The sequence below is a fragment of the Aspergillus melleus genome (genome assembly GCF_016097325.1).
Source record: "Aspergillus melleus strain CBS 546.65 chromosome Unknown contig5, whole genome shotgun sequence".
NCBI lineage: Eukaryota > Fungi > Ascomycota > Eurotiomycetes > Eurotiales > Aspergillaceae > Aspergillus > Aspergillus melleus.
In genome coordinates, this window is record NW_025763374.1 from 2,425,572 (window position 1) to 2,447,331 (window position 21,760).

General features: G+C 50.3%; 6 protein-coding genes across 6 annotated transcripts; 3 read left to right on the plus strand and 3 right to left on the minus strand.

The window, feature by feature from the left end:
• Positions 1-3,266: 3,266 nt before the first annotated feature.
• Positions 3,267-4,781, plus strand: LDX57_009259 (Zn(II)2Cys6 transcription factor domain-containing protein; the record flags this gene model as incomplete). Its single annotated transcript, XM_046090984.1, has 4 exons — positions 3,267-3,449; positions 3,636-3,887; positions 3,964-4,284; positions 4,347-4,781. The coding sequence occupies 4 exons, from the start codon at positions 3,267-3,269 to the stop codon at positions 4,779-4,781; spliced, it is 1,191 nt and encodes a 396-aa protein (XP_045946959.1).
• Positions 4,782-7,541: 2,760 nt separating this feature from the next.
• On the minus strand, positions 7,542-11,580 carry GIN4 (serine/threonine-protein kinase gin4; the record flags this gene model as incomplete). The annotated part of the gene is made up of 5 exons (XM_046090985.1): positions 7,542-7,774; positions 7,839-8,165; positions 8,217-10,150; positions 10,205-10,933; positions 10,988-11,580. 5 exons carry the CDS (start codon positions 11,578-11,580, stop codon positions 7,542-7,544), a joined length of 3,816 nt encoding a protein of 1,271 aa, XP_045946960.1.
• A 1,441-nt stretch (positions 11,581-13,021) lies between these two features.
• LDX57_009261 (nuclear transport factor 2 family protein) lies at positions 13,022-13,797 on the minus strand (the record flags this gene model as incomplete). Its single annotated transcript, XM_046090986.1, has 2 exons — positions 13,022-13,415; positions 13,718-13,797. The coding sequence occupies 2 exons, from the start codon at positions 13,795-13,797 to the stop codon at positions 13,022-13,024; spliced, it is 474 nt and encodes a 157-aa protein (XP_045946961.1).
• A 1,800-nt stretch (positions 13,798-15,597) lies between these two features.
• Positions 15,598-16,341, plus strand: AHP1 (peroxiredoxin family protein; the record flags this gene model as incomplete). Its single annotated transcript, XM_046090987.1, has 4 exons — positions 15,598-15,647; positions 15,749-16,025; positions 16,089-16,232; positions 16,306-16,341. The coding sequence occupies 4 exons, from the start codon at positions 15,598-15,600 to the stop codon at positions 16,339-16,341; spliced, it is 507 nt and encodes a 168-aa protein (XP_045946962.1).
• A 591-nt stretch (positions 16,342-16,932) lies between these two features.
• POP1 (ribonuclease P/MRP protein subunit POP1) lies at positions 16,933-19,734 on the plus strand (the record flags this gene model as incomplete). The annotated part of the gene is made up of 2 exons (XM_046090988.1): positions 16,933-17,265; positions 17,350-19,734. The coding sequence occupies 2 exons, from the start codon at positions 16,933-16,935 to the stop codon at positions 19,732-19,734; spliced, it is 2,718 nt and encodes a 905-aa protein (XP_045946963.1).
• Positions 19,735-20,159: 425 nt separating this feature from the next.
• LDX57_009264 (Mic19 family protein) lies at positions 20,160-21,068 on the minus strand (the record flags this gene model as incomplete). The annotated part of the gene is made up of 3 exons (XM_046090989.1): positions 20,160-20,681; positions 20,749-20,806; positions 21,010-21,068. 3 exons carry the CDS (start codon positions 21,066-21,068, stop codon positions 20,160-20,162), a joined length of 639 nt encoding a protein of 212 aa, XP_045946964.1.
• Positions 21,069-21,760: the final 692 nt, after the last annotated feature.

The window sequence follows — 21,760 nt, forward strand, 5'->3', positions numbered from 1 at the left end:
GCTCCCGTACCTCCCGAGCGCTAAACAAACCAACTGGAGACGGAAGGAGTTGGAGGTCGGTGGAGTTCCGTCACGGCGCCTTTACCCGTCCCGGCGTACCCTCCCACTCCGTCATCCCTCGTCCCTTGTCACTCGTCACTTGTCACTCGTCACTTGCGCCTTTTCGCAAACTTACGCTAGAGTGCTAGACTCTACCCTCTACAGTAGTCGCTGGCTCCAACTGGTCGCCGAGGCCTGCCAAACGCCCAACTCGAAGACCGCTCAGCGACTCAGGTGATCCCCATGGAACCATGAATGCTTTAGCTGCGTCTTACTCTAGCCCATCCATATCTATGGGCCGCTAGCGTGTCTCCACTCCGTCTGCGGACCGTTCATCTACTCCGTGCAGTTAAGTTTCTTTCCATGACCGCCTTTTTTCTCCTCTCATGATGGACCTTCGACTGCGAATTTTCCCCTCTCTTCTCTGAACTCCCCCCCCCCCCCCTCTTTTCCTCCCTCTCACTAAACAGCTAAATTCGTACTTGCTTCCTAGACCGCTTCTGATGTCCCACTTCCAATTAGATTAAATGGTCGCCTTCTGCCCAACCATCGCCTGTCGATGAAATCTGGGATCAGGACACTTGGGTCTTGGAGCATGAATTAAATCGCCCGCGTGGTTGATTTTCGCGTCTAAACCAATGATCATCTCTCGTTCCATCTGAATAACGGGGATTGGCTCCCGAACCTTGAATTAATTAGCTCATGTTGTACCATGTCCATGTAATATGATTTAATGCTTTCCTTCCGTCCTTTTTGGGAGGGTTGAAAGACGATTAACAGAAAAATAAAATGGAATACCCCGTAAAACAATTCAAAATTAAGTCAAAAAGAGAAATAAGAAAAAAAGAAAAAGAAAAAGAAAACATACTCCGTACGGCGTGGCTGCATCCATGGAACGAATATTCCACCGGTGCTCAGTTTGACCCATTCGACCCAGAGAATTGCCATCCCTTGAGATCTCCATCCCTTCCCGCCTTCCGCTTTCCGCCAGCCGGGGGGGCCCTCGCCCTGCGTCTCGTGTCTTCTGCCTGCGCTTGACCCAACCGTTTTCCTTTTTCTTTTTCTTTTTTTCTTTTTTTCTTTTCTTTTTTTTTTTTGCCTCTCGGACGGACCGGCGAGTCGGCGACCCATACACACTAGCCGTCGTTTAGGATCTCTTCGCATGGTTTATTTCACTCGGCATATTGGGGGTTTGACAATTGAAACTTTCTACTGGGTAGACAAGAGCAAGTTGCAAGGGGCAAAGATAGTGGTTGTTAGGTTGTTGAAATTTGAGAGTGTCTAGGAAGCTTTTCGAAAAAAAAATAAAATAAAATAAAATGGTAGGAATACTCCGTAAGAAAAATAAAATAGAATAAAATAAATAAAAAATCCCGAATAATTAAATAAAAAATCAGCCAAAGATAGGGAGAAATAACAGTAAGGTACTCAGTAGTGACTAAATAGATCCGTTCTTGTTCCTTGCCTGTTTCCGGCCCATTCAAGTGCACAAATTGACTTGCTTTTGTCCAAACCTTCTCTCCCTTCCTTCCTTCTCTCCTCCCTCTCCTCTTCTATTTTGGGCTCCTCATTCTTCACGATTTCAGGATAAGAAACCTGTCTATAGTTTCTTATTCTTCAATCTTTTCTCCTTGTTATCATTGGATCCGATCCCTCCACTTGATTCCATTCATTCCTTGTGTCACCCGAACTCGAAATTTCTAAGATCTCAAGGTACGGTTCTCGATCAAATCACAGATCCGCGGGATCCTGCAGAATCCATTCCTCTCCCTTTCTGTTTTCCGGGGAGGCAAAGAAGAAGGGGGAAAGGGGTAAGAGGTCAATTGGAACATTCCTTCGTTGCCGCTGACAGCTTGACCTCGCAATCCTCACGGCGTCGATGGCGTTTTCGATGTTTGATCCTATACTGACAAGTGTGCATCGCGCTACTGCCAGGCCTTCTTATTCCTTTTGCTTGCTGACGCCCACCACTTGAGTAATACCTACATACTCCGGTACGTACTCCTGCCCGACAGAATTCATTTTTTCTCCTTCCCTTCCTCATTCTGCTTTATCTTCTGTCTTCTGTTGGCCCGTCCCGTCCCATTCTCCCATCCAGCCTCATCCGCACCCTGCCTTTGTGACTTGTGGGCGAGAGCTATCATTGAGAAGAGTGTTTTAACGCTCACGTCATAACTGAAATCCCCCGAGGCTTTTTTTCTTTTCTTCTGGTCTTTTTTTCTTTAGAAAAAAAAAAGAAAAAGAAAAAGAAAAAAAGATTGTTCACCCATTTTCCTTTTTTCCATCCCCCGTCGATTTCAATTTATTCCTCTTTGTCCTTTTTTTTTTTTTCCACCCCCCTCGCAACGCATCCTTGACACCTTACTAAATTGACCACCTCGACTTCTTTTGCCCTCACACTCCACCGCCTCTCCTCACCCCCTGGTCTTTTTTTTTTTTTTTTTTTTTTTATCTCGCACTATCCGGGTTCTACCCTTCGGCCACCTCTTCCTTCTGTGGACTAGATCCTTGTCATTTTTTTTTTTCCTTTTTCGATTTATTTTATTGACCCGTCTCCCATTTTGATTTTGATTTTTTTATTATTATATTTTGTAATTTGTTTCTAGTCCCTTACCCTCATTATTCTTACCCTTCCCCGTCCGGTTCCAGCGTGACCACGAGGCTATGCTAGCCTTGCACATCACCCGACGGGAGCTGGAACTGTTTTTGATTTGGTCTATTTTCTGACCGGCTTGGACTCCGCATTGCAATCCTGGTCACTTTACCCGCGCACAGAGGAACACGCACAACTCTTCACTCTCGCCTGCCTGCATATCTTGCCTACTTACACATACATAACTTACATACAGCCTGCCGATACATACGTCCATACATCCATACATACACATACATACTTTACGCCTGACGCCTGACGCCATACTCCATACACCGACCGGGTTCCTCGTTTCTTCCACAGCCTTCCACCTCCCCCGAAAATCCCATCCAGCCATTTTCACCCAACCAAACCCGCTCATACACCCCCATACTTACGCCCCCTCCCCCCTCCCGAACGGGGCGTACCTTGAATTTTATCATCTATACATACGCGGACACACCCCTGCTCCTGCTCCTGCTCCTTGGCCGTCGACCCGCGGGACGTGACTCTTAACTCACATCATCCTGCATCCGTGCTTTCTTTGCCCCCCCCCCCCCCGTAAGCAGCCTCTGTCGCTCTCTCTCGCCTACAAATGTCCAACAACCCCCACGACTTCAACGACCCTACCCGGCAGGGCAACGATTACAACGACCCGAGCCGGCAGGGTAACGACCCCAACGATCCCAGTCGACAAGGCCAGTATCCTCCTCCATGGAATACTAGTCAGCCCGAGGAGAACCCTGCGAATCACTATCCGCCTGCTTCTCAGTACCCTGTATGTCTTTCTTGGTTCCTTTTCCTTGCTGCCTTGTCTACCAGACGCCGATGTCATGTTGATGCCGCGAACCATTTCACTCCCCTCTATGCATGGCCATTGTCAATCATCAGTGCCCCATTGTGTCTTCAACTGTTCTTACCTGTCTTTGACGTTGTACTGACTCGGTAATATCATACTTTTCAGTACCCTCCGGCGTCGTATCCTCCCCCGACCGCAGAATACCCTCCCCCCCAAGCGCAGTATCCGCCTTCGACAAACATGGCTGCCATGCACCCGCATGTTCAGGGCCCCCAAGATCCCTACCGTCTTCCGCCGCCGCCTGGTGCTTATCGCCCCGTCGACGTTTACGGCCAACCCGCCACTCAAGTTGTCTACCAGGCCGCCGCTCCTCGACAGCGGACGGCTATCGCCTGTCGTTACTGCAGAAGACGGAAGGTACGTTGCCTGTATTGGATATAGGGAGATACTATACGGCGGGACTAAATAAACTGACGGTTTCTGGGATTGGTAGATTCGATGCTCGGGTTTCGAAAGCTCTCAAGACGGACGCTGCAGCAACTGCACCCGGTTCAATCAAGAGTGCATGTTCACGCCCGTCTCCTCGCAAGCACAGGCATTTGTCCCGGCACACGCCGCGTATCCCTACTTGAGAAACGGTCAGAACCAAGGGCGCTCGGCTCCTGTAATGCTCTACGGTGCTCACGGTCAGCCTCTACCGCCTCAACAACAGCCACAAGCAGGTCCCGATGGTGCCCTCCCACCACCGCAATCCATGTATCAACATCCGTATGGCGGTGCACCTCAACCCCTTGCCCCCGGGTCCCAAGATCACGTAAGTAGCGAGTTCCCTACCGAATGACTCCAAATAAATTGTCGCTTACCTTCTCTTATCAGAGACCCATTGGTCGTCGTGGTTCCGGCTCTGGATTCGAATACCCAGACCCCACCAACCTAGCTCCGGTCACCCCCGTTACGTCCAATCCCGGATACTCGGCCCATACCGCTCCAAGTCCCTACTATCCTCCGCCGCCAACCGATCGTCGTCCCTCGCCCCAATCCGCGTATCCGTATGATGGACGTCATTCGTCTTCCCCCCACGGTTCCCCGTACCCTCCCATGACCCTCCCCCAGGGCACCCACCCCGTCCAAGGCACTCCCCAGGGCCCTAATCCGGTTCAAGGCACTCCTCCACCTGGTCCTACCTCTACCCCGGGCAGCTCGCGTGGAGGACTTAACGTTCGCGACATGCTTAACCCGGGCGACCACGGCCGTTCCGATGCAGACAATGATATGCTCAATGCGTTAAACCGACGGGGCATGAATAAATAACTGTTGCAACCTTTCAAAATCCGGTCTGGATTATCCTTGGAGGGGCGGTTTCTGAGGGGAAAGATACCAGAAATTGGGGAACGAGAAAGAACAATGTCGGTTTTTATTCCGTGGTTGATTGACGGTGGAAGGCAATGTGTGCTGGCCACACTCCCGGACGTTCTAAACATCGTTGTGTGTCATCCAAAGCACAGAACGATGTTGTTTGTTCTTGCGAGAACTCTGAAGGGAATGAAGAAAGAAAACAAAACAAAAAAAAAAAGAATCGAAGGAAGGTCGCGCAATGATTTCAGGAACATCAAAACATGAGTTACGGGCGATGATGCGAAAACCCAAAAGACGAAAGACCGACTGCACGCTTCTTCGGGATTTTCTGATGATCGACTGAAAACGATATTCACCTGGATGCCACAAATCTCATGCTGGAAAAGAACAAAAACTGAAGAAAAATAATCACGGACAAGGCGCCATGTCGACCGATATGATGTCATGGAAACGAGAAGCAAGAGTGTTATGAGCTGCATGATCTGAACGTTGAATCATCTAATGTCAGAATGCGAGTTGTCCGATTCGTGGTAACAGCCAGTCTGAGTTCGAAAGCCAATGATTGCTGCAACTCTTACATTCTCTCTAGAGACCTTCCCTTTTCGAGCTTTACATCACGGCTTTATAAAATATCTGGGGCAACCCACTAATTGAATTTTTCTTTTTGTTTGCCTTCGTTCTGTTACCATGTGCGCATCGGATTTGACAATGTCCTTGCTTGTTCGGGCCTTCCAACGACCAAGATCCTTTGAACTTGTTTCTCGGACCCGATAGATCTTTTGGTTGCGGTGTTGAGATGGGTCTATCTGCATCGCGGCTTTGAACTTTACAGGTTCAAGCAGGTAGACATATCGACAGAATTCGAAACGCTTGTCTACCTGGTCACTGCGAATTTCTGTCGAGTTCAACGTGTGATGCTTTGGTACAGATCCGTTGACGCCAGATGAGATTTACGCATTTGATGCGCGTGCCTTCTATGTCAGTCATCACGGGGTGGAATTTGTCGCATTTCCTCTTTTAATTTTCTCATTTCTGTTTACCTTTTTCCCTTCGAGGTCTCTTCTGCGAGGCTTTTTGTTCAATTGGCGGCGGCTATATCGGTTATTTCTTCGACTGTGCGAATACATTTCGGGAGGCTCTCTGTTCTGCGTTCAAGTCTACTTAGGTTCTGTTTTTGTTTCTTGGATCGGGTTCATTTGCACTTGCTTATCATCGGGTGGTATCTTTGCCGTTCAAAAAAAGGGAGGAATTTTCTATCTTTGCCGTTCAACTACTTCCTTACATCTGTTGCTCGCTTACTTATATCTTCACTTTTTGCTATTTAGTACCTGGGAGGCTGTCTGATCAATTTTTTGTTTTTATCGTCACATCGCGTTATGATCTGCAATTAAGCTGACTTCATTATTCTATCCGTCTCTTGCTCTATTTTCCATCAGTAGTTTCGTCTACCTTGCATTTGCATGCCTTTTTGCCTTGTTCCATAGTAAAGTATAGTATAGTTGATAAGCTACCGCTTCGTTGTTTAATGAATAGGTTGCTTTACTATAGATACATGCATTGTGCTTGGTCATTGAGGCTTGATCTAATCTGTAGTGATAAGAGTTATGATGACATTCAGTTGATAGAGTAGGTTAGGTTAGGATAGGATAGGACAGAATAGGGTTGTGTTGTGTTGAGTTGGTTTCGAGCCCCATGAATTAGTTTCTTGTGTAGTTGGAATTAACTGATAGCATGTGGATAATTAGATACAGTACATACATACCTCCCTACCTACCTCCCTACTACAGTACTTTTATTTGGTTAGGTTAGTCCAAAGTCCAAACCAACTAATGCTAATTGTTCTGTATAGATTTGTGTGTACTTGGAATGAGGAATTGGCTGGAAATGATGATTCGGGGGTGTACGGAGTACTGTAGAGAATCAACGTAGGCCGACAGATAGAATTAGGGAATGAATTGGACTATACCGTACAATTAATCACTGATGGAGAAGTTAGACTAGACTAGACTGTCTGTCGCTTACTTGGATAAATGGAATGGATTCATGGGATGAATCGGAATGTAATTGATTGATGGAAGTAATTAACTACATACGCTTAACCATGTATGGATTTTTTTTTCTCTTCGTAGACGAAGACCAACAACCAACCAACCAACTAATCCAGTCTTATTGGAGATGATGATTTCAACGCCAATTCTATTGATCCGATGGATCCTGGAAGTAAACGGTTATTTCCGTCTCTTTCTTGTTTGTTTGTTTCTTGGTTGTTGGATTTGCGATGTGTTGCGCGGAGGTGAGAAAAAGAGAGAAGGGAGGCAACGAAGAGACGGGAGACTTAAAAATTGAGAAAGAAGCTGAAGGAAGAAAGGCTCTTATAATGTCTAGTTTTGTCTGGTCTAGGACAATAGGAACTAGAGGCAGTATAAGACAAGACAAGACAAGACAGGACTGGACCAGACCAGACCAGACAGGGAGGATGCTTGATAACGACGAGCCGAGAAAACAACAAACGCGAAGCAATGATTGAAGAGCAAAATAAAATTCTGGCTTGGAATGCTACGGAAACAGAAAGATGAATGGAAATGCAAAAACGTGAGTCAAGAGATCAACAAAACCGAGCAAGTACGCTCCAAAATGGTATGCATCTGGGGTTTGATCGAGAGGACAAAAAGGAGGAACAAAAGTAGATCAGGAAGACAGGAAGATGATTGATTACTAAGAGTCTGGAAACGCGTCCAGAATTCGAGTCATCTTTTTAGCACGAGTTGGGTCTTCGACTAGGATGCCGCGCTGTTTCATCACTAGATGCAGAGTGTCAACGACCTTCTGGAATGACGAAGCGGCTCCGCGCTCTTGTCTGAAGCGGACGAGGCTTAGGTTTGCTTGTCGGCCGTGCTCTAGGACGGTGTAGAACTCTGCGGAGAACTTGACGGGGCGAAGACGGAGGACTAGAGAAGAAGATAGTGAGTGGAAGGGCCATTAAGTGAATCGTGAATCGAGGAGGCAGCTTACGGTTAACTTCATCAACGCGGCCGTGGATAACGTTGTTGGATTTGTCCATGGATACGTCGACCAGACCGTACTGTTTCCATTCCCATTCCCGGAGGATCTTGTAAACTTCTTTCCGGCCTTTGATCTTCGAGGTATTCAAGGCGATGACTCGGGTGGCGGGTTTGAATTGGAAGACGCGTGCGAACCAGTTCTGGCTCCTTGCAGGTCTGGGTCTCCGCGGAAGGGGCTTCTGATTGTTATCAGTTTCGAACGAGATCTCGCCTCCGCTGAGTTGGGCCAATAGAAGATTGTTTTCTCCGGTCTCTTCTCCTGCACCTGGCGGGTTTTCTATGATCTAGGTTAGTTGATGGATAGCCGGAACTTGGAGGGATAACTAACCTGTTGTTGAAGAATCAACTGTCTTGCTCGGCTTCCGTTTCATCAGTTTCCTTAAGAAACCGCCTTTTTGTTTCGTTGGTGTTTGCTCCTGGGCTTTCGGTGGTCCTTCCACTTCTGCCGGTGTATGTTGTTCGGGTTGGTTGACCTCCTGTATCACTACCGTAGCAGAGCTGGGTTGTAGTGGCTTGATCTCACTTTGTAACCTTGCCGTCTCGGTGCTGGTCTGAGATCGATTGCGGAACCATGACCATTTCTTCGTCTCAGGGCCACGAGGAGCACCGCGTCTAGGTGACTTTGGTGGGATTTCCGCAATGGGGGCGAGCTCAGATGGGTTCCGACCTGTACGGGAGCTGGTCGATGCGTACCTAGTGGTTGTGGCACTTTCAATCTCTGGAAGTGCTTCATAATCTTCGGTCAATGGCTGAGGCTGAGTGTCACGAGGCGTGGATTCGCGGTTCCGGTAGCGTTTTCGTACGTCCAGAGGCCTGGAGTTGTCCATCGAAGGTAGAGAACTCTGAGGGACCATGCGGATTGTCCTTCGGCCGGATGTGACACTGCTGGTGGGACGACTACCAGGCCGGGAGCCCGACGGGATCGTGTCGTCTTCATTTTCAATGGCATTTGGTTTGTTGGAATGTTTATGATTCGCTTCCTCGGAAATCATTGGCAGAGACGAGGGTTCGTGAGATGTTTTGAGAAATGGGCCTGATTGCGATGCACGAGCGTTTTCCTCGGAGGCACTTCTTTTCGGAGCATGTCTGATTTTGTCTTGTTCGATCAAGCGGTCGAGATGGCTGATCACTGTTGTAAGATATGCGGGAATGTCTTGGGAACCATCTTGCGTGGAGTGTGCGATCAATTTGCGGCGAGTCTCGGCCAATTCAGCTGCAGTATATGACCTTGGCGATGCACCCGGGGTCGAAGAACCGGACTTTCTCTTCGGTCGTGCTGCGGGGATATGGCGATATGAATCCTCCGGGGTAGCCATTGAGACTGACGTTGCCGGTGTTTCTGAGTCTGTGCTTGTACTCGCTGTACAGCCTGTGGAGACAGAGCCACCGTTGAAGGCTTCCTCGCAGATCTGACCGAGCTCGTGGGAGACTTTCCTGGCTTCATCTTTCCAAATAAAGTCCGACTCCCGCACCTTTCTCATCTGCGAACAGTGTTTGACGGTGATACCACTGCCTCGAACAACCGTCGGCTGGGCGGGTAACACAGGGCTGCTAAATCTGTCGGAGAAAGGGTCGCCATCATCTTCATATTCAAAGGTGCTATCGCTGTTCACTTTCTTTATAGGCGGCACATCCGGGACATCCACTTGCGTAGAACTTGCTTTAGCAGACACTGACCCCTGTGAACGATAGCGACCATGACGAAAGCATACATTCCTTTTGTAGCTGGCCGAGCGGGGTGTTGGGGTGCCATTCAAGGGTCGACGAGAGCTGCCACATGACGCTTTGGATTGGAACGACTTGACAGAATTGAATTTCGATTTCTTGTTCCGCACTACCGCGAAAGGCGAGCTGGGAGGACAGTCCTCAAATCCAGGATCGCTGTCCGGAACAGAGTTTGGCACCTGGACGACTTCTTCTGATGCCTCTTTCTGGACTTCTTCCGGGATCCTGCGATGAATCGTAACTTTAGCGAATTGCGCCTCTCTGTCCGTCATCCGATTCTTGGGGGATCGGAACGGGTCGTAACTTTCGACCGTGGCACAGGATTTGGGCTCTCTGAGAGGACTATGGATCTTATCCCTGGCTGGAACTTGGTTCCGCTTCCGAGAACCTGTTCGTTTGTTGGCGATGCGGGCCGGTCCGCGTGAGATGTGGTGGTAGTCACTGGCAGAATACTCGAGGGGCTGTCCTTGGTAGTTCTCGAGCTGCTCATTTCTGAATTTGACCAAGGCGTTGTAGAACATGCGTTCCTGTGTTGGCCTGGTGATTCATGTCAGCGAATGGAATTCTTGATTGATAACCGGTTAAACCTACTCAGTTTCAAGGAGTCTCTGGATCAAAACATCAGGCTTGACATCGTGCCAAAGTGTTTGCAAATTCCTCAAAAGATCCACATCAATGTCCTGTCTCGCAAGCACGGGTGGGCCGCAATCGTGTATGGATATTGGCGGCGCAGGACCAAGGTAGTGGTTGGATCTTGCTTGGTGGAACTTCTCGTACTTTTTCAAGAGGGGATGCATGAAGATCTGTTCCATGTTGATTCGATCCTCGGGCTTCTTTTGAAGAATACGCTCGATTAAATCCGTCGCCTCATAGCTGAGCTCCCGAGGAATCATAAACTCCGCCTTCTTTACCAATCGCAAAGTTGTAGGAAGATCACCCCCGTCAAATGGAAGATATCCCGTCAAGAGTGCGTACAGGATGATGCCACAGCTCCATATATCTGCCTTGTCACCACGGTACCTCCGGCCGTAGATGATCTCAGGCGCAGCGTAGTGTGGGCTTCCACAGGATGTGTTCAGCCAGTGCCCGGCAGGTTGTAGTGCAGCCATGCCGAAATCAGCAAGCTTCACGTTGCGCCACGAGTCTAATAATATGTTTTCTGGTTTCAAGTCGCGGTGACAGATATGGAACCGATGACAATGTCCAAGGCCCGCGATAATCTGCCTGAAGATTCGAACGGCTTCCTCCTCTGCAAGTGGGCCATGGTTCGATACGTAATCGAACAACTCTCCTCCTTCGACATATTCGAGAACAAGATACCTATATACCAAAGGTCAGTACTCTTCAAGTGCTCCATGATCGCATGCTACCCACAGTTCACCCCTGTTCTCCCATACATCGTATAGACTGATGACGTTTGGATGTTCAATGAGCTTCATGATAACCACTTCTCGTTCGATTCCAGAAGGCATAGGTCTGGCAGTTGCACCGCTGAAATGACCGATATTCTTGTCCATGGCCGCAATACTTTCACTCTGGGCTATAGCCGCCGACTTCTTCGAGACGATCTTAATCGCAGCCGTCTGTCCCGTGAGAGCATGTTTTGCCAGCCTGACACGACCCGTGGACCCCCTTCCTAGGGTTCTTCCCAGCTGCCACGGTCCGACATGAGTCTTTCGTTTCCCCTTGTTCGAAAGTAGAGAGTGAGCGGAGAGGGTCGAGTTGCGGTTCGAGCCGGCCTGGGAATTCGCTCCCGGTGACATGCAATTGATTTCCACATGGCCTTTGGTCGACAATGGACTGGTCACGATAGACATTGGGTCGGACAGTATTTCCTGGTAGGCTTCCTCTACTGTTCGTTCCTCTGGCTCAGCCCGGATGGTTGCGCCGTTGTTTATTCTGCGCGTGGCATCTGTCAGAGGTGGGCGTGTTATCTGCAGGCTGAGACGATTTGTCTTCTCGTCCATTGCCAGGTAACCCCAGACTAGCGCGTCACAGGCGTTTGTTGTCGCACAGCACCATATGTCTCTGTTTGGGTGTCGGGATCTTGGGGTGTTCAGTACTACTTCGTGAAAATGGCGTGTCAGTTCCCACAACCTCAAGGCTGTGTGTCGATAGTAATGTTTGGGTGTTGGTATTTACCGATTCAAATTAATCGAGGAAACGGAGAAGTGTAAGGATCGTGATTGGTTCTGGATGACGAAGCTTTGCACCGTAAGGACAGTATTAGATAGATGCTGTTTCCGACGCGTAAACGAAAGTATCAACCCTGTATTGTCTTCTTCAATCTAGATTAGTAGAATCTCCCCCGTAAAGAACCGCAATGGCGACTGAGTGGCTAGCGTGGGGAATCAATGTCGACAAATCCGGGGTGGTGATGATTCGAGCGTTGGGTGGTCGACAAGGAGGCGTCCAAGCAGATAATCTTGGATGGCGAGGCTGATCTCTGGGGAGCATGCTTCCAAAACACGTCTTCGATGGTCCGCGCTAGCTGGGCTGGCAGACTAACGAGGACGTGGACATGCCATTGTGAGGTCGCCTCCTGTGGAATGAGTGTTTGGTTGTTTGTTTCGTCTGGATTCCTCAGGTCTCCCCGGTCACCACCTTCTTCTCTCACCAGGAATTCCTCGTCCCTGATCCGCTTCCCCTCGACGTTGCAATGACCTTTGTCAATTACTTCAGAGGATTTCCCAAGTATCTGCGACTCCTTGAATTTACTTTATCGTTAGCGGTCAGTGGCTTGAAGCATACGTATCAGCAACACTGATGTTACTATACAGGAGCCAGTCCCCTTCAATTGAAACCCTACTTGACAATTTCCAAAGACCGCTTTCTAGCGTTCTGTCATTGTCAGTCAACGATCTTTCAGTTTCGTCGAGAATTGAAGTCAACCGAGTCGCTGAAGTCGAGGCATTCCTTCCTCCCTTTCCTGAAGAAAGGGAGACCTTATCAAGCATTACCCAAACAAAAGAAAGATCCACTCATTAACAGACTCCCAGAATTTCCGGTCCAGCCATTTGACCCTTCATAGTTGGAAGGCGGTATAGAGTTCGGAAAAGAGGGATGGATATGCTCAGCATCCCGAATCTAGGGAGGGTCATCGCGCGGATACGAGTCGGTCAGTTTCACGCCCGATGCATTCTTACGCCGTCATTCGCCTTCAACTTTTCAAATTATGATGGCGAGCTAAACTCTGGTTTCATCCGGATATTGAGGGCAAGGGATTCCGGTTAGATCGTGCAGCATAGGAAGTAAGGCTCTACCTACCAACAACATGCAGACGGCACCGTGCAAGGACAACGTGCAGTTCGACAACGTGGGCATGGCTTCAAACTCTCTTGGCACCTGAATTACGCGGAACAAAACAATTTTCAAAAAAGACAACCGATACCTATCTTGGCAGTCCCTTTACCAATGCTCCTCTCCGATCTTCACGTCCTCAACATCAACCCCATCCACAAACCACCTTCCTTCTCCATTTCCATCAGGCCCAAGCAGCATATCATTACCACTCATCATCCTCTTACGCATCTTTCCAGTTTCCCGATCAAAAGTCCAATCTTCCAGTCCGTAGCACCGCTTCCACCGCAGCCCGTCTTCCTTGTCCTGGAACTCGTACCAGAATTGCACCGCGATGCGGTCATCGGTGAAAGAGAAGAGCTCTTTGCGAAGCTTGTAGTTGTGCTCGCGGTTCCATTTGGCCGTCAGAAAGGAGACGATTCCTTCCGTGCCGGAGAAGAACGAGGTGCGATTGCGCCAGATGCAATCCGCAGTATAAGCCTGGGCCACCCGGACGGGATCTCTTTTCAGGGAATGTGGTCAGCATGAACATGAACATTGCAAGCGACGGATCATTTGGTTTCAAATGGGCCGTCGGCTGGAATATCGAAGAGAAATCTTAAATGGGAGGACTTGGTCTGGGAAGGTATGAGGTAATGGCACGCAAGGGATGAAACATTCATGCTTCCGCGCATCTTCGATCCCCTCATACCAACATCTACCCGAGCGGGAATTGATAGTCGGGCGTGTTGGTATTATTGAGAGAGCGAGAGGTGGAAGACAAGAAAGGTAGAAACATCCAACATCCCCGCTCTTCCCACTTACTGGGTATTCCACAGGTTCTGCGCAACTTTGACCTTCTTCCTCGCCGTCTCCTCGGTAAATGGGGGTTTGAGGTCGGCCATGTTAACTGAGACTTTCTCAAATTCTCTTCGACGACAACGGTATGTTGATCGACGGTGTGATCTTCCTGTCTTTTTGAAGTAGCACATGCGTATGACTCTTGTGTCATATATGCATTGTCACGTGTTTAGGCTAGATTTGGGGGCTAGATCGGTGACTATGAGGCATCTACAGCTTCGACTAAGGCAGTCGAACAGGCATACTAGCACAGAAATATCAATCAATCACACAGGTGCCAACCAGATACACCACCAACTCCTAGACAAATTACAGTGTGTAGTTAAGCTTTGTGCCCAAGAGAACCTAGAAAGAAGCATCCCAGGTACATACGTAGTAGATGGCCCAAGCGGACAGTGATGTCATCCTTCGATCCCCGCCTCTTCTGTGTATGACTGTATGCTCATTGTTAAACTCTCATTAAAGCCAGCCCTGTCGGTCGGTGTCTGGAACCAACTGCTTGATTAATTCCAGACGCACAACGGACGCCACAGATACCCCTGAGGGAACCCCGGGGAGAAGGTAGAACCCCCTTCTAGAACCCCAATGCTCCGTAATCGTAGTGGAGTAACTAACCCCAAGGCTCTCACCATGACTTGCCACTCCCAGCAGGACCCAGCCCGTGATGATGAATAACCATGAACTGATCTTATCTGATTACTGGAGGCCCATCGGTAGTCTGCTCGGCATCCAAGACCCGATGTACCGGCTAGCTGCAAGTGGCAAGGGTTACGGAGTATCTCAATTATTCATCGCAGGAGTCGAGAAAGTCAAGAAAAGGAGGAACCAGAAATGGCCAAAGACGGTAAACCTCGGCGCGTAGTCACGTGTAATACAGAAGCAGAAGGCGGTAAGGCCCACCACCAGGCCGAGTTTCTTTTTCCGACAGACACCGATTGCCATGACCACCCCGGTCCTCACCTCATGCAACCCAGCAGATTGACGGAGCTTGAATATCGGATGAGCGCTGCATTCACTTTCTACCCGGCTGTATTGCTCTGAATGGCCAATCAACCCGGTCAAGGCGCCCTTGGCAGCAGGGAAGCATCCAAACCGCCAATTCACCACTCTATCGCCCGATGGCAGAATTATTAGATAAGAGGAAATCGGTGGATGCCTTCTGTTCCAAACGGCGATTGCACGGGGATGCAATTGGTCCGATATTGGCATATTCGGTCCACACCCCTCGTCATTGGGGCGGCAACCAGCTGGTCGGTGGGAGTCGGGAGAAGAGTGAAGGATGAGCCTTGAATCCGTGGATGAGGATTGAGAGGTGGGGGACCCAATTCCTCCCTCTTGAGTCTGTTTGGATATTACAAAGAAAGGCCAAATGGATCTCAGACCGCCATTCTCCTGACTTACTGACCAGAGACAGAAAAAAAAAAGAAAAAAAAAAAAAAAAAAAAAGGAAGACAAACCGATTTGTCAAGGCGGGCGGTCTAGATAGATAACCGTGGACGATGACTGGTGGGGTCCCTCCCAAGTCTCGGGCGGTCTTCTTGATAATACACGAATGATTCACCCAAGCAAATCGAAAGGTTTCGGTATCCTTCTGCTTCGGATCACCTTATGCCCCCCAGGGCCCTTTCCTGCGGCCCGTTGCTGCGCGTCTAAGCCGACTGGAACCGTAGTTATATTTCCCGCCACATGCGCCCCTCTCCCTCGTTTTCCTCGCTCCCCTTACCCACTCTACTAAACCTATATAACCTACCCACCCTTTCCCATCTTTGCTGCTAATCATCCAATCTCTTCCTACTCATTACTTCAAACACCACTCTACCTTCCACCCCAATCAATCCATCAAAATGTCTGGACTCAAGGCCGGTGACAGCTTCCCCGCTGACGTTAAGTTCTCGTATGTTCCCTCTCTCTTTACTTTCCTTTCTTTCCCATCAAGCCTGGCCTGGCGAGATCCAATTCTTCTGGAGATCTTCCTACTGACGTGGACTCTTGCAGTTACATCCCCTACACCCCCGAGGCTGAGGGCATCACCTCTTGCGGTATCCCCATCAACTACAACGCCTCCAAGGAGTGGGCCGACAAGAAGGTCATCCTCTTCGCCCTCCCCGGTGCTTTCACCCCCGTCTGCTCTGCTCGCCACGTCCCCGAGTACCAGGAGCGTCTCCCCGAGATCCGCGAGAAGGGTGTCGACGTTGTCGCCGTCCTTGCCTACAACGATGCCTACGTCATGAGCGCCTGGGGCAAGGCCAACGGTGTCAAGAACGACGACATCGTAAGTTACTTCCAGCTCTGATGAGCCCTCGTCTGCCAGTCCAGATTTGCTAACCTCTCCCAGCTGTTCCTGTCTGACCCCGATGCCAAGTTCTCCAAGAGCATTGGCTGGGCCGACGAGGAGGGCCGCACCAAGCGTTACGCCATCGTCCTTGACCACGGCAAGGTCACCTACGCCGCTCTCGAGCCCGCCAAGAACCACCTTGAGGTATGTTGAACATGAACATGAACATGAATATGTATTCTGTTGGCCGAAGAGCAATCACTGACTTTATCTCTAGTTCTCGAGCGCCGAGACCGTCATCAAGAACCTGTAAATGCACCAATGAGAAACGCAATAGACGTGGCATGGGCCTAATAGAACCGGCGTTGATATTCCATGGGCTTAATTGACCTGCGAAACAAAGATTTGTTTAGAGAGCTAGACTCCCCTTTAGAATACAACGCAATAACGAAGCTATGAAAAAGCAACCCATTTTTATCTCTTCAGTGTGTAGACGTACGATGATGTCAGCGTTCTAGCATAACATAAACTCTCCTAATTAAAAATCCTTCAGTAGCACAGACTAGCTTCAAAAATATTTTTTACCCCGGTTTCTTCAGAAGATCTACGTTGATTCTAAGCGTTATTCCCTCATTATTGGTGGCTGCATGATCGTCTGTGTGGCTTTCGGCCGGGAAAGAAAGCATTCAACGCGCTAATCAAAAATTGATTCCAGACCCGACCGACCACCGTCGATTTCGATATCAGCCAATTTTAGCTGGATAGAGCTCAAAGCTTAACTTTCTTCTTTGCCCTTCTTGATTTCTTTTCACGTTTCTTTTCTTCTCTTCTCTTGATCTCACCTCCACCCTCGCCTCCTCCATCCTCATCCCCTTCTTCCCCCCGGGGCATGAAAAAGCCAACCATGGCCCTCAACCCACCATCCAAACGCCCGGCCCTCAACCCCAAAAACACCGGCTCCGCGGCCGCCCGCAAGCGCGCCAAAACCTTCGATGCGCGCACCCTGGCCGTGCAGTCCGCCGACGCGGCGCTCTCGGCCTCCGGCGAGCTCGATGCCGCCGCGTACGTGGGCTCCCGGGAATTCGAGATCCAGTCCCTGGAGACGGGCATGCAGCGCTCGAAGGCTGCCTTGACGAGTCGGGCGTTTCAGCAGGTGCCCAGGTCCATGAGACGGAGGACGGCGAGTCACAATGTGAAAAGGGTTCCGGGGAGGTTGAGGGCTAGGGCGAAGAGGGAGGTTTGTTTCTCTTTTTCTTATTTGTTACTGCTGTGGTGTTCTGCTAGGACTAGCTGCTAACTCTTTTGCTTTGGGGCTTGTTAGATGGCTGAAGACAATACCCCCACCGTTACAGCACGACGAAGAAAACCGACCGAGCAGATGCGAATCCGTCTCGAGACCGCGCGCCGTCTACAGAACCTGAATACCAAAACGAAGGCCAAGCGAGCAGCCGCGAAAGCGGAACGTGACCAGGAGACGCGCAAATCGTTAGAGGAGGCCGGATCTCATGCGTACAGCATCGCGCCGAGGGTCCCGAAGATCAAGAAGAATAAGCTCTCGCGTCCAGCGCCGCCGGAGTCGAAGTTCAAGAAACGTCAAAGGTGCAAGACCTGGTTACCCACGCACATGTTCCATGCGAAGCGCGCAAAGATGACGACGTCGAAGGATCCGCTGTGGCGGTTTGCGGTGCCGCTGTCGCCGACGGAGAAGAGTTATAGGCCGACGCATAGGGCGAGGGGTGCCAGGGGCGCCGTGGCGTGGGATATGAGTTATATGGCTACGATTCAGCTGGAGGGGTCGGAGTCGGCGTTGGAAGGTGTGTTGAGGGCTGTTGGGGTGGATGGAGAGGAGGCTTGGGGGGTGAAGGGAAAGAAGTGGAGAGCTGGGACGAGAGGTCTACAGGCTTGGACTTTCGAACATCAGGGTGAGAAGAGACCGATTGCGCCGGTCACTTTGATTCGATGTGCTGAGGATAAATCTGAGGATGTGGAGATGGTGGATGCCGATGCGCACACGAAGGAGACCAAAGGCAAGAACAAGCAGAAGGGAAACTGGAAGAAGATCTTTGTCAGGGTGCATCCGTCTGCCTTCTTGCAATTATGGAACGAGCTCCTTGAGGTGTCGAAACACCAGAACCCACCTGTCCTGGTTGAAGATCTTCGCTTCGAGATTGGCAGCATTGAAATCACTGGCCCGGGCTCTACGGAAGCGCTCATCGCTGCTTTGAAACCCTTGACGGCCGAAGGAACAGAAGCACCGGCGAACAGCCCAGAGTCTACCTGGGGTAAGTTGTTGGGGGTGTCTAACCCGTCCTCTCTGCCTCAGAACTCGCTTCTTGGCTTCTCTACATCCGACCCTCGTCTTCATTTCCCGCCCAAATCAACGAAGCCTCCCTCCTCTGACGCCGACATGCAAAACCTGGCCATCTTGTTATCAACGTGGCCTGTTGACGGAACCCAATCCTCCCCAGCCATTTTCGATCGTCGCGCACGACTAGCTGCTACGCGCAAACTACCCAGCCAAAAGGCCATCAACCGACGCCGCACCGTGAATGGACCCGGGAAGTACCCGAAGCCTCTTTCCACGGATCCAAAAATCCCAGTCCTTGTCCTTGCAACTAGACCCGGCTCGCAGTCCAAGAACAGCAATGCCCCAGGCAGCTGGACCGTCTTTCTTCCATGGAGTTGTGTCCTCCCGGTGTGGTATTCCTTAATGTACTACCCTCTCTCCAGCGGCGGGAACCCGAGATTTGGTGGACTGAAGGAACAGCAACAGCTTGCTTTCGAGGCCGGAGAGCCTTGGTTTCCGGGTGATTTCCCCGGGACCAAAGCCGGCTGGGAATGGAATTTGCGTGAGCAAGCCAAGGCCAAGGAGGAATGGGAGCGACGACCAAAGGGCCGGAGAACAGAGTTTGAGAGCATCGATCTCGGGAATGGTCAAAAGGGAGAAATCGGACGAGGATGGGCCTGTGACTGGGAGAAGCTTGTGGACACCCTTCCCAGCCCTGTCGCCAAAGCTGCCAAGGGGAAATCGGCCAAGCTTAAGGCCAAAGATAAAACCGAAGCTAAACCGGATGCAATTAACACTACTACTACGACATCTGAAGCCGAAGCCGAAGCTCCTCAGACTCCACCACTTGGTATCCGCCACCTACATCCCACAGCGGCTACGCGTGCAGTCAACGCCAACAATCCTAAACCCAACCCTCGCAGCAACCCTGAGCTCGCAACTGTCCGGATCTCCCTTCACCACCGAGGCACGCCTACCCCGCGAGCCCGTATTTACCGCCTCCCCAGCACCAATCCCGACCTTCGCCAAAAATGGCTCTCCCTAGCATCCAACAAGCCCAACACCACAGCTCCCAAACCTGCTGCCCCGTCAGCATCAGCACAAAAAGGCCTCCCCGGCAGCAAAGATCTCGCTCAATTACACCTCGCCGCATCCCTAATCACGCCTTCCGCCGACACAGAGGCCCAACAAACACATCTCCCCCTCCCAGCAGAAGAAGACCTTATTGGTTTCGTGACGACGGGAAACTATAATCTCTCGGAGGGGAAAGGAACGGGCATTGGGTCTATCCTTGTGTCGAAGGTCGTGGGTCAGAATCTAGCTCAGCAGAAGAAAGGGAAGGCCAGGGAGCAGAATATGTGTATAATTCGCCCGGCTGGGGAGTTGGTGGGGAGATTGGGGTATTGGGATCTTGTTTAGTTTGAATGGACGTGGATGTGATTATGTGGGATGTGATGAAAAGATACCCTCCGTATAGAATTTCTGTTTAGATGCTTAGCAGGTCATTGCTTGGCAGATAATGAAAGATGCATGTGCGTAGTGTTATAGATTTGATGTTGTTCTTAGTGAAGTCTTGGTAGAAAAAAAGTCGGTGGGATCTTGAAGAGCAAGGAGCGGCAAAATCAAACATGAATGAAATGAAAAAAAGTACTAAGCTATACAGATACACATAAACACGCGAATCGGACCCGAAAAATCTATCATCTAGGAGCACAATCCGCTTTCTCCATCGCTTTTCCTTTTGTCTTCTAGCCACAGGCACGGCTTTGAACCAGACCACCTAGGTAGGTAGGTAGGTAGTTCATCGTTCTCGGAATCGAATAGAAGGAAGACAAAAATGGAAATCAACCAACCACACGATCCACAAACGCCTCCTCCAACCTCGCAACCTCCTTCTTGAACCCCTCGACCTCCTTCCAGCAATCCAACGGCCTCCGATCATTCAACCGCAAACAGCTCACCACATCCGCCTTGGCCTTCTCAACGCCCGAATCCAGCTCCACCAACTTCCTCCGTCCCTCCAGTCTCGCCCGCAACTCCTCAATCTCCTCGTTCACCGACTCCCGCGAAATATCCCGGTTGACCGGCTTCGCCTCGTCCGCGGCCACGGGCGGCACGGGGGCATATTCGCGGCCGGCGAACGGGATCCGAGGCGCGTCCAGGTTCAGGGAGCCGGGCGGGTGGCTGACGTTGGGGGTCGCGGGGGACAGGCCAGCGGAGGAGGAAGATCCGGTGTCTTTGACTTCGGAGAGGCGCTTTTCGATCTCGGCGAGGGTTTGTTGTTCGCGTTCGCGAAGGCGCTCAAGTTCTTGGGAGACGCGGGCTTGGATTTGCAGTTCGAGGGATTTGGCGCGCGCGGAGTCCGTCTGTTTCGTTTGTGATTAGAAGGGATGGTGATTTTCGGGGAGAGTTTAGATGTGTATGTGTACGTACCTCGGTGTTGTTCTGGAGGGAGTCGACGACGTTCGAGGAGAATTGGATAGGTGCGGTACTAGATATGGAGAGTGTGTTAGCGTTCTGTAGCTTCAATGTACGTCGAATCAAGCATCCATCCAAAGCCATCGGTCATAACCAGCATCGACATGAACCCAGCCATCAACCGATAACTCAATCACCCAATGTCTTCATCCACCACAGGGAACACAATCCAACCCAACGAGCCTCCCCCTTCCATAAATCAAAAACAGCACCTACCCCTGGAAGATATGTTTCGAGTCCGCCGTCGCCTCGGGCTTGGAGCTACCGGAGCCCATGATGAACTGGTATATGTGCGGTGGTTCGAGGGAAAAAAGAAAGAAGCACCCGGAGGTCGTTCAAGGTCTCAGCCGGAGAGGATTAGCCGGCTTCGGGAGATCGCAATTGATGGGCGCGAGACGGGGTTGGATGAGGTGGTTGTTGGTTAGACCCGCGGGCAATTCTCCAGTTCCGGTCAGAGATGGATTCGCATATCGTTTCTTCGCCTTGGAGTTCCTGCCGACTTCCGCCGGTACGGGTCACGTGATTAGCGTGCTTAGTCATGGTTGAAAGATGGGATGGGAACTTTTATTGAGCTGTTTTATTGTCTATAGGAAAGATGTAATGTTTATGAGTATTTTTTCATTGTCCATAGTGTCTAATTAGGATCTATCTTCCTATGATCTCCTTCCCTCGCTTGCTTGGTTGTAAAGATCCTCTATCAGTGCGGAAGGGTTGAATGCCTGAGGTTGCAAAATGCCAAGCATTTCGCCGTTTGCTCACCCTCCATGTATGCCAGGGGAAGTCCTCTTTCTCTCTTGACGGCCACTTTCATGGTAGATATTTCTGTTGGATTCGTTTAGTTTAAGGTATTATCTACAGTTCCTCACTGCATCAGCTCGCTCGTTGTCGATTGGCTGCACTGTATGGATTGACCACCACCTATGTCGCGGATGTATATTTTTGCCTGGCAAGTATACCAGTACCTGAA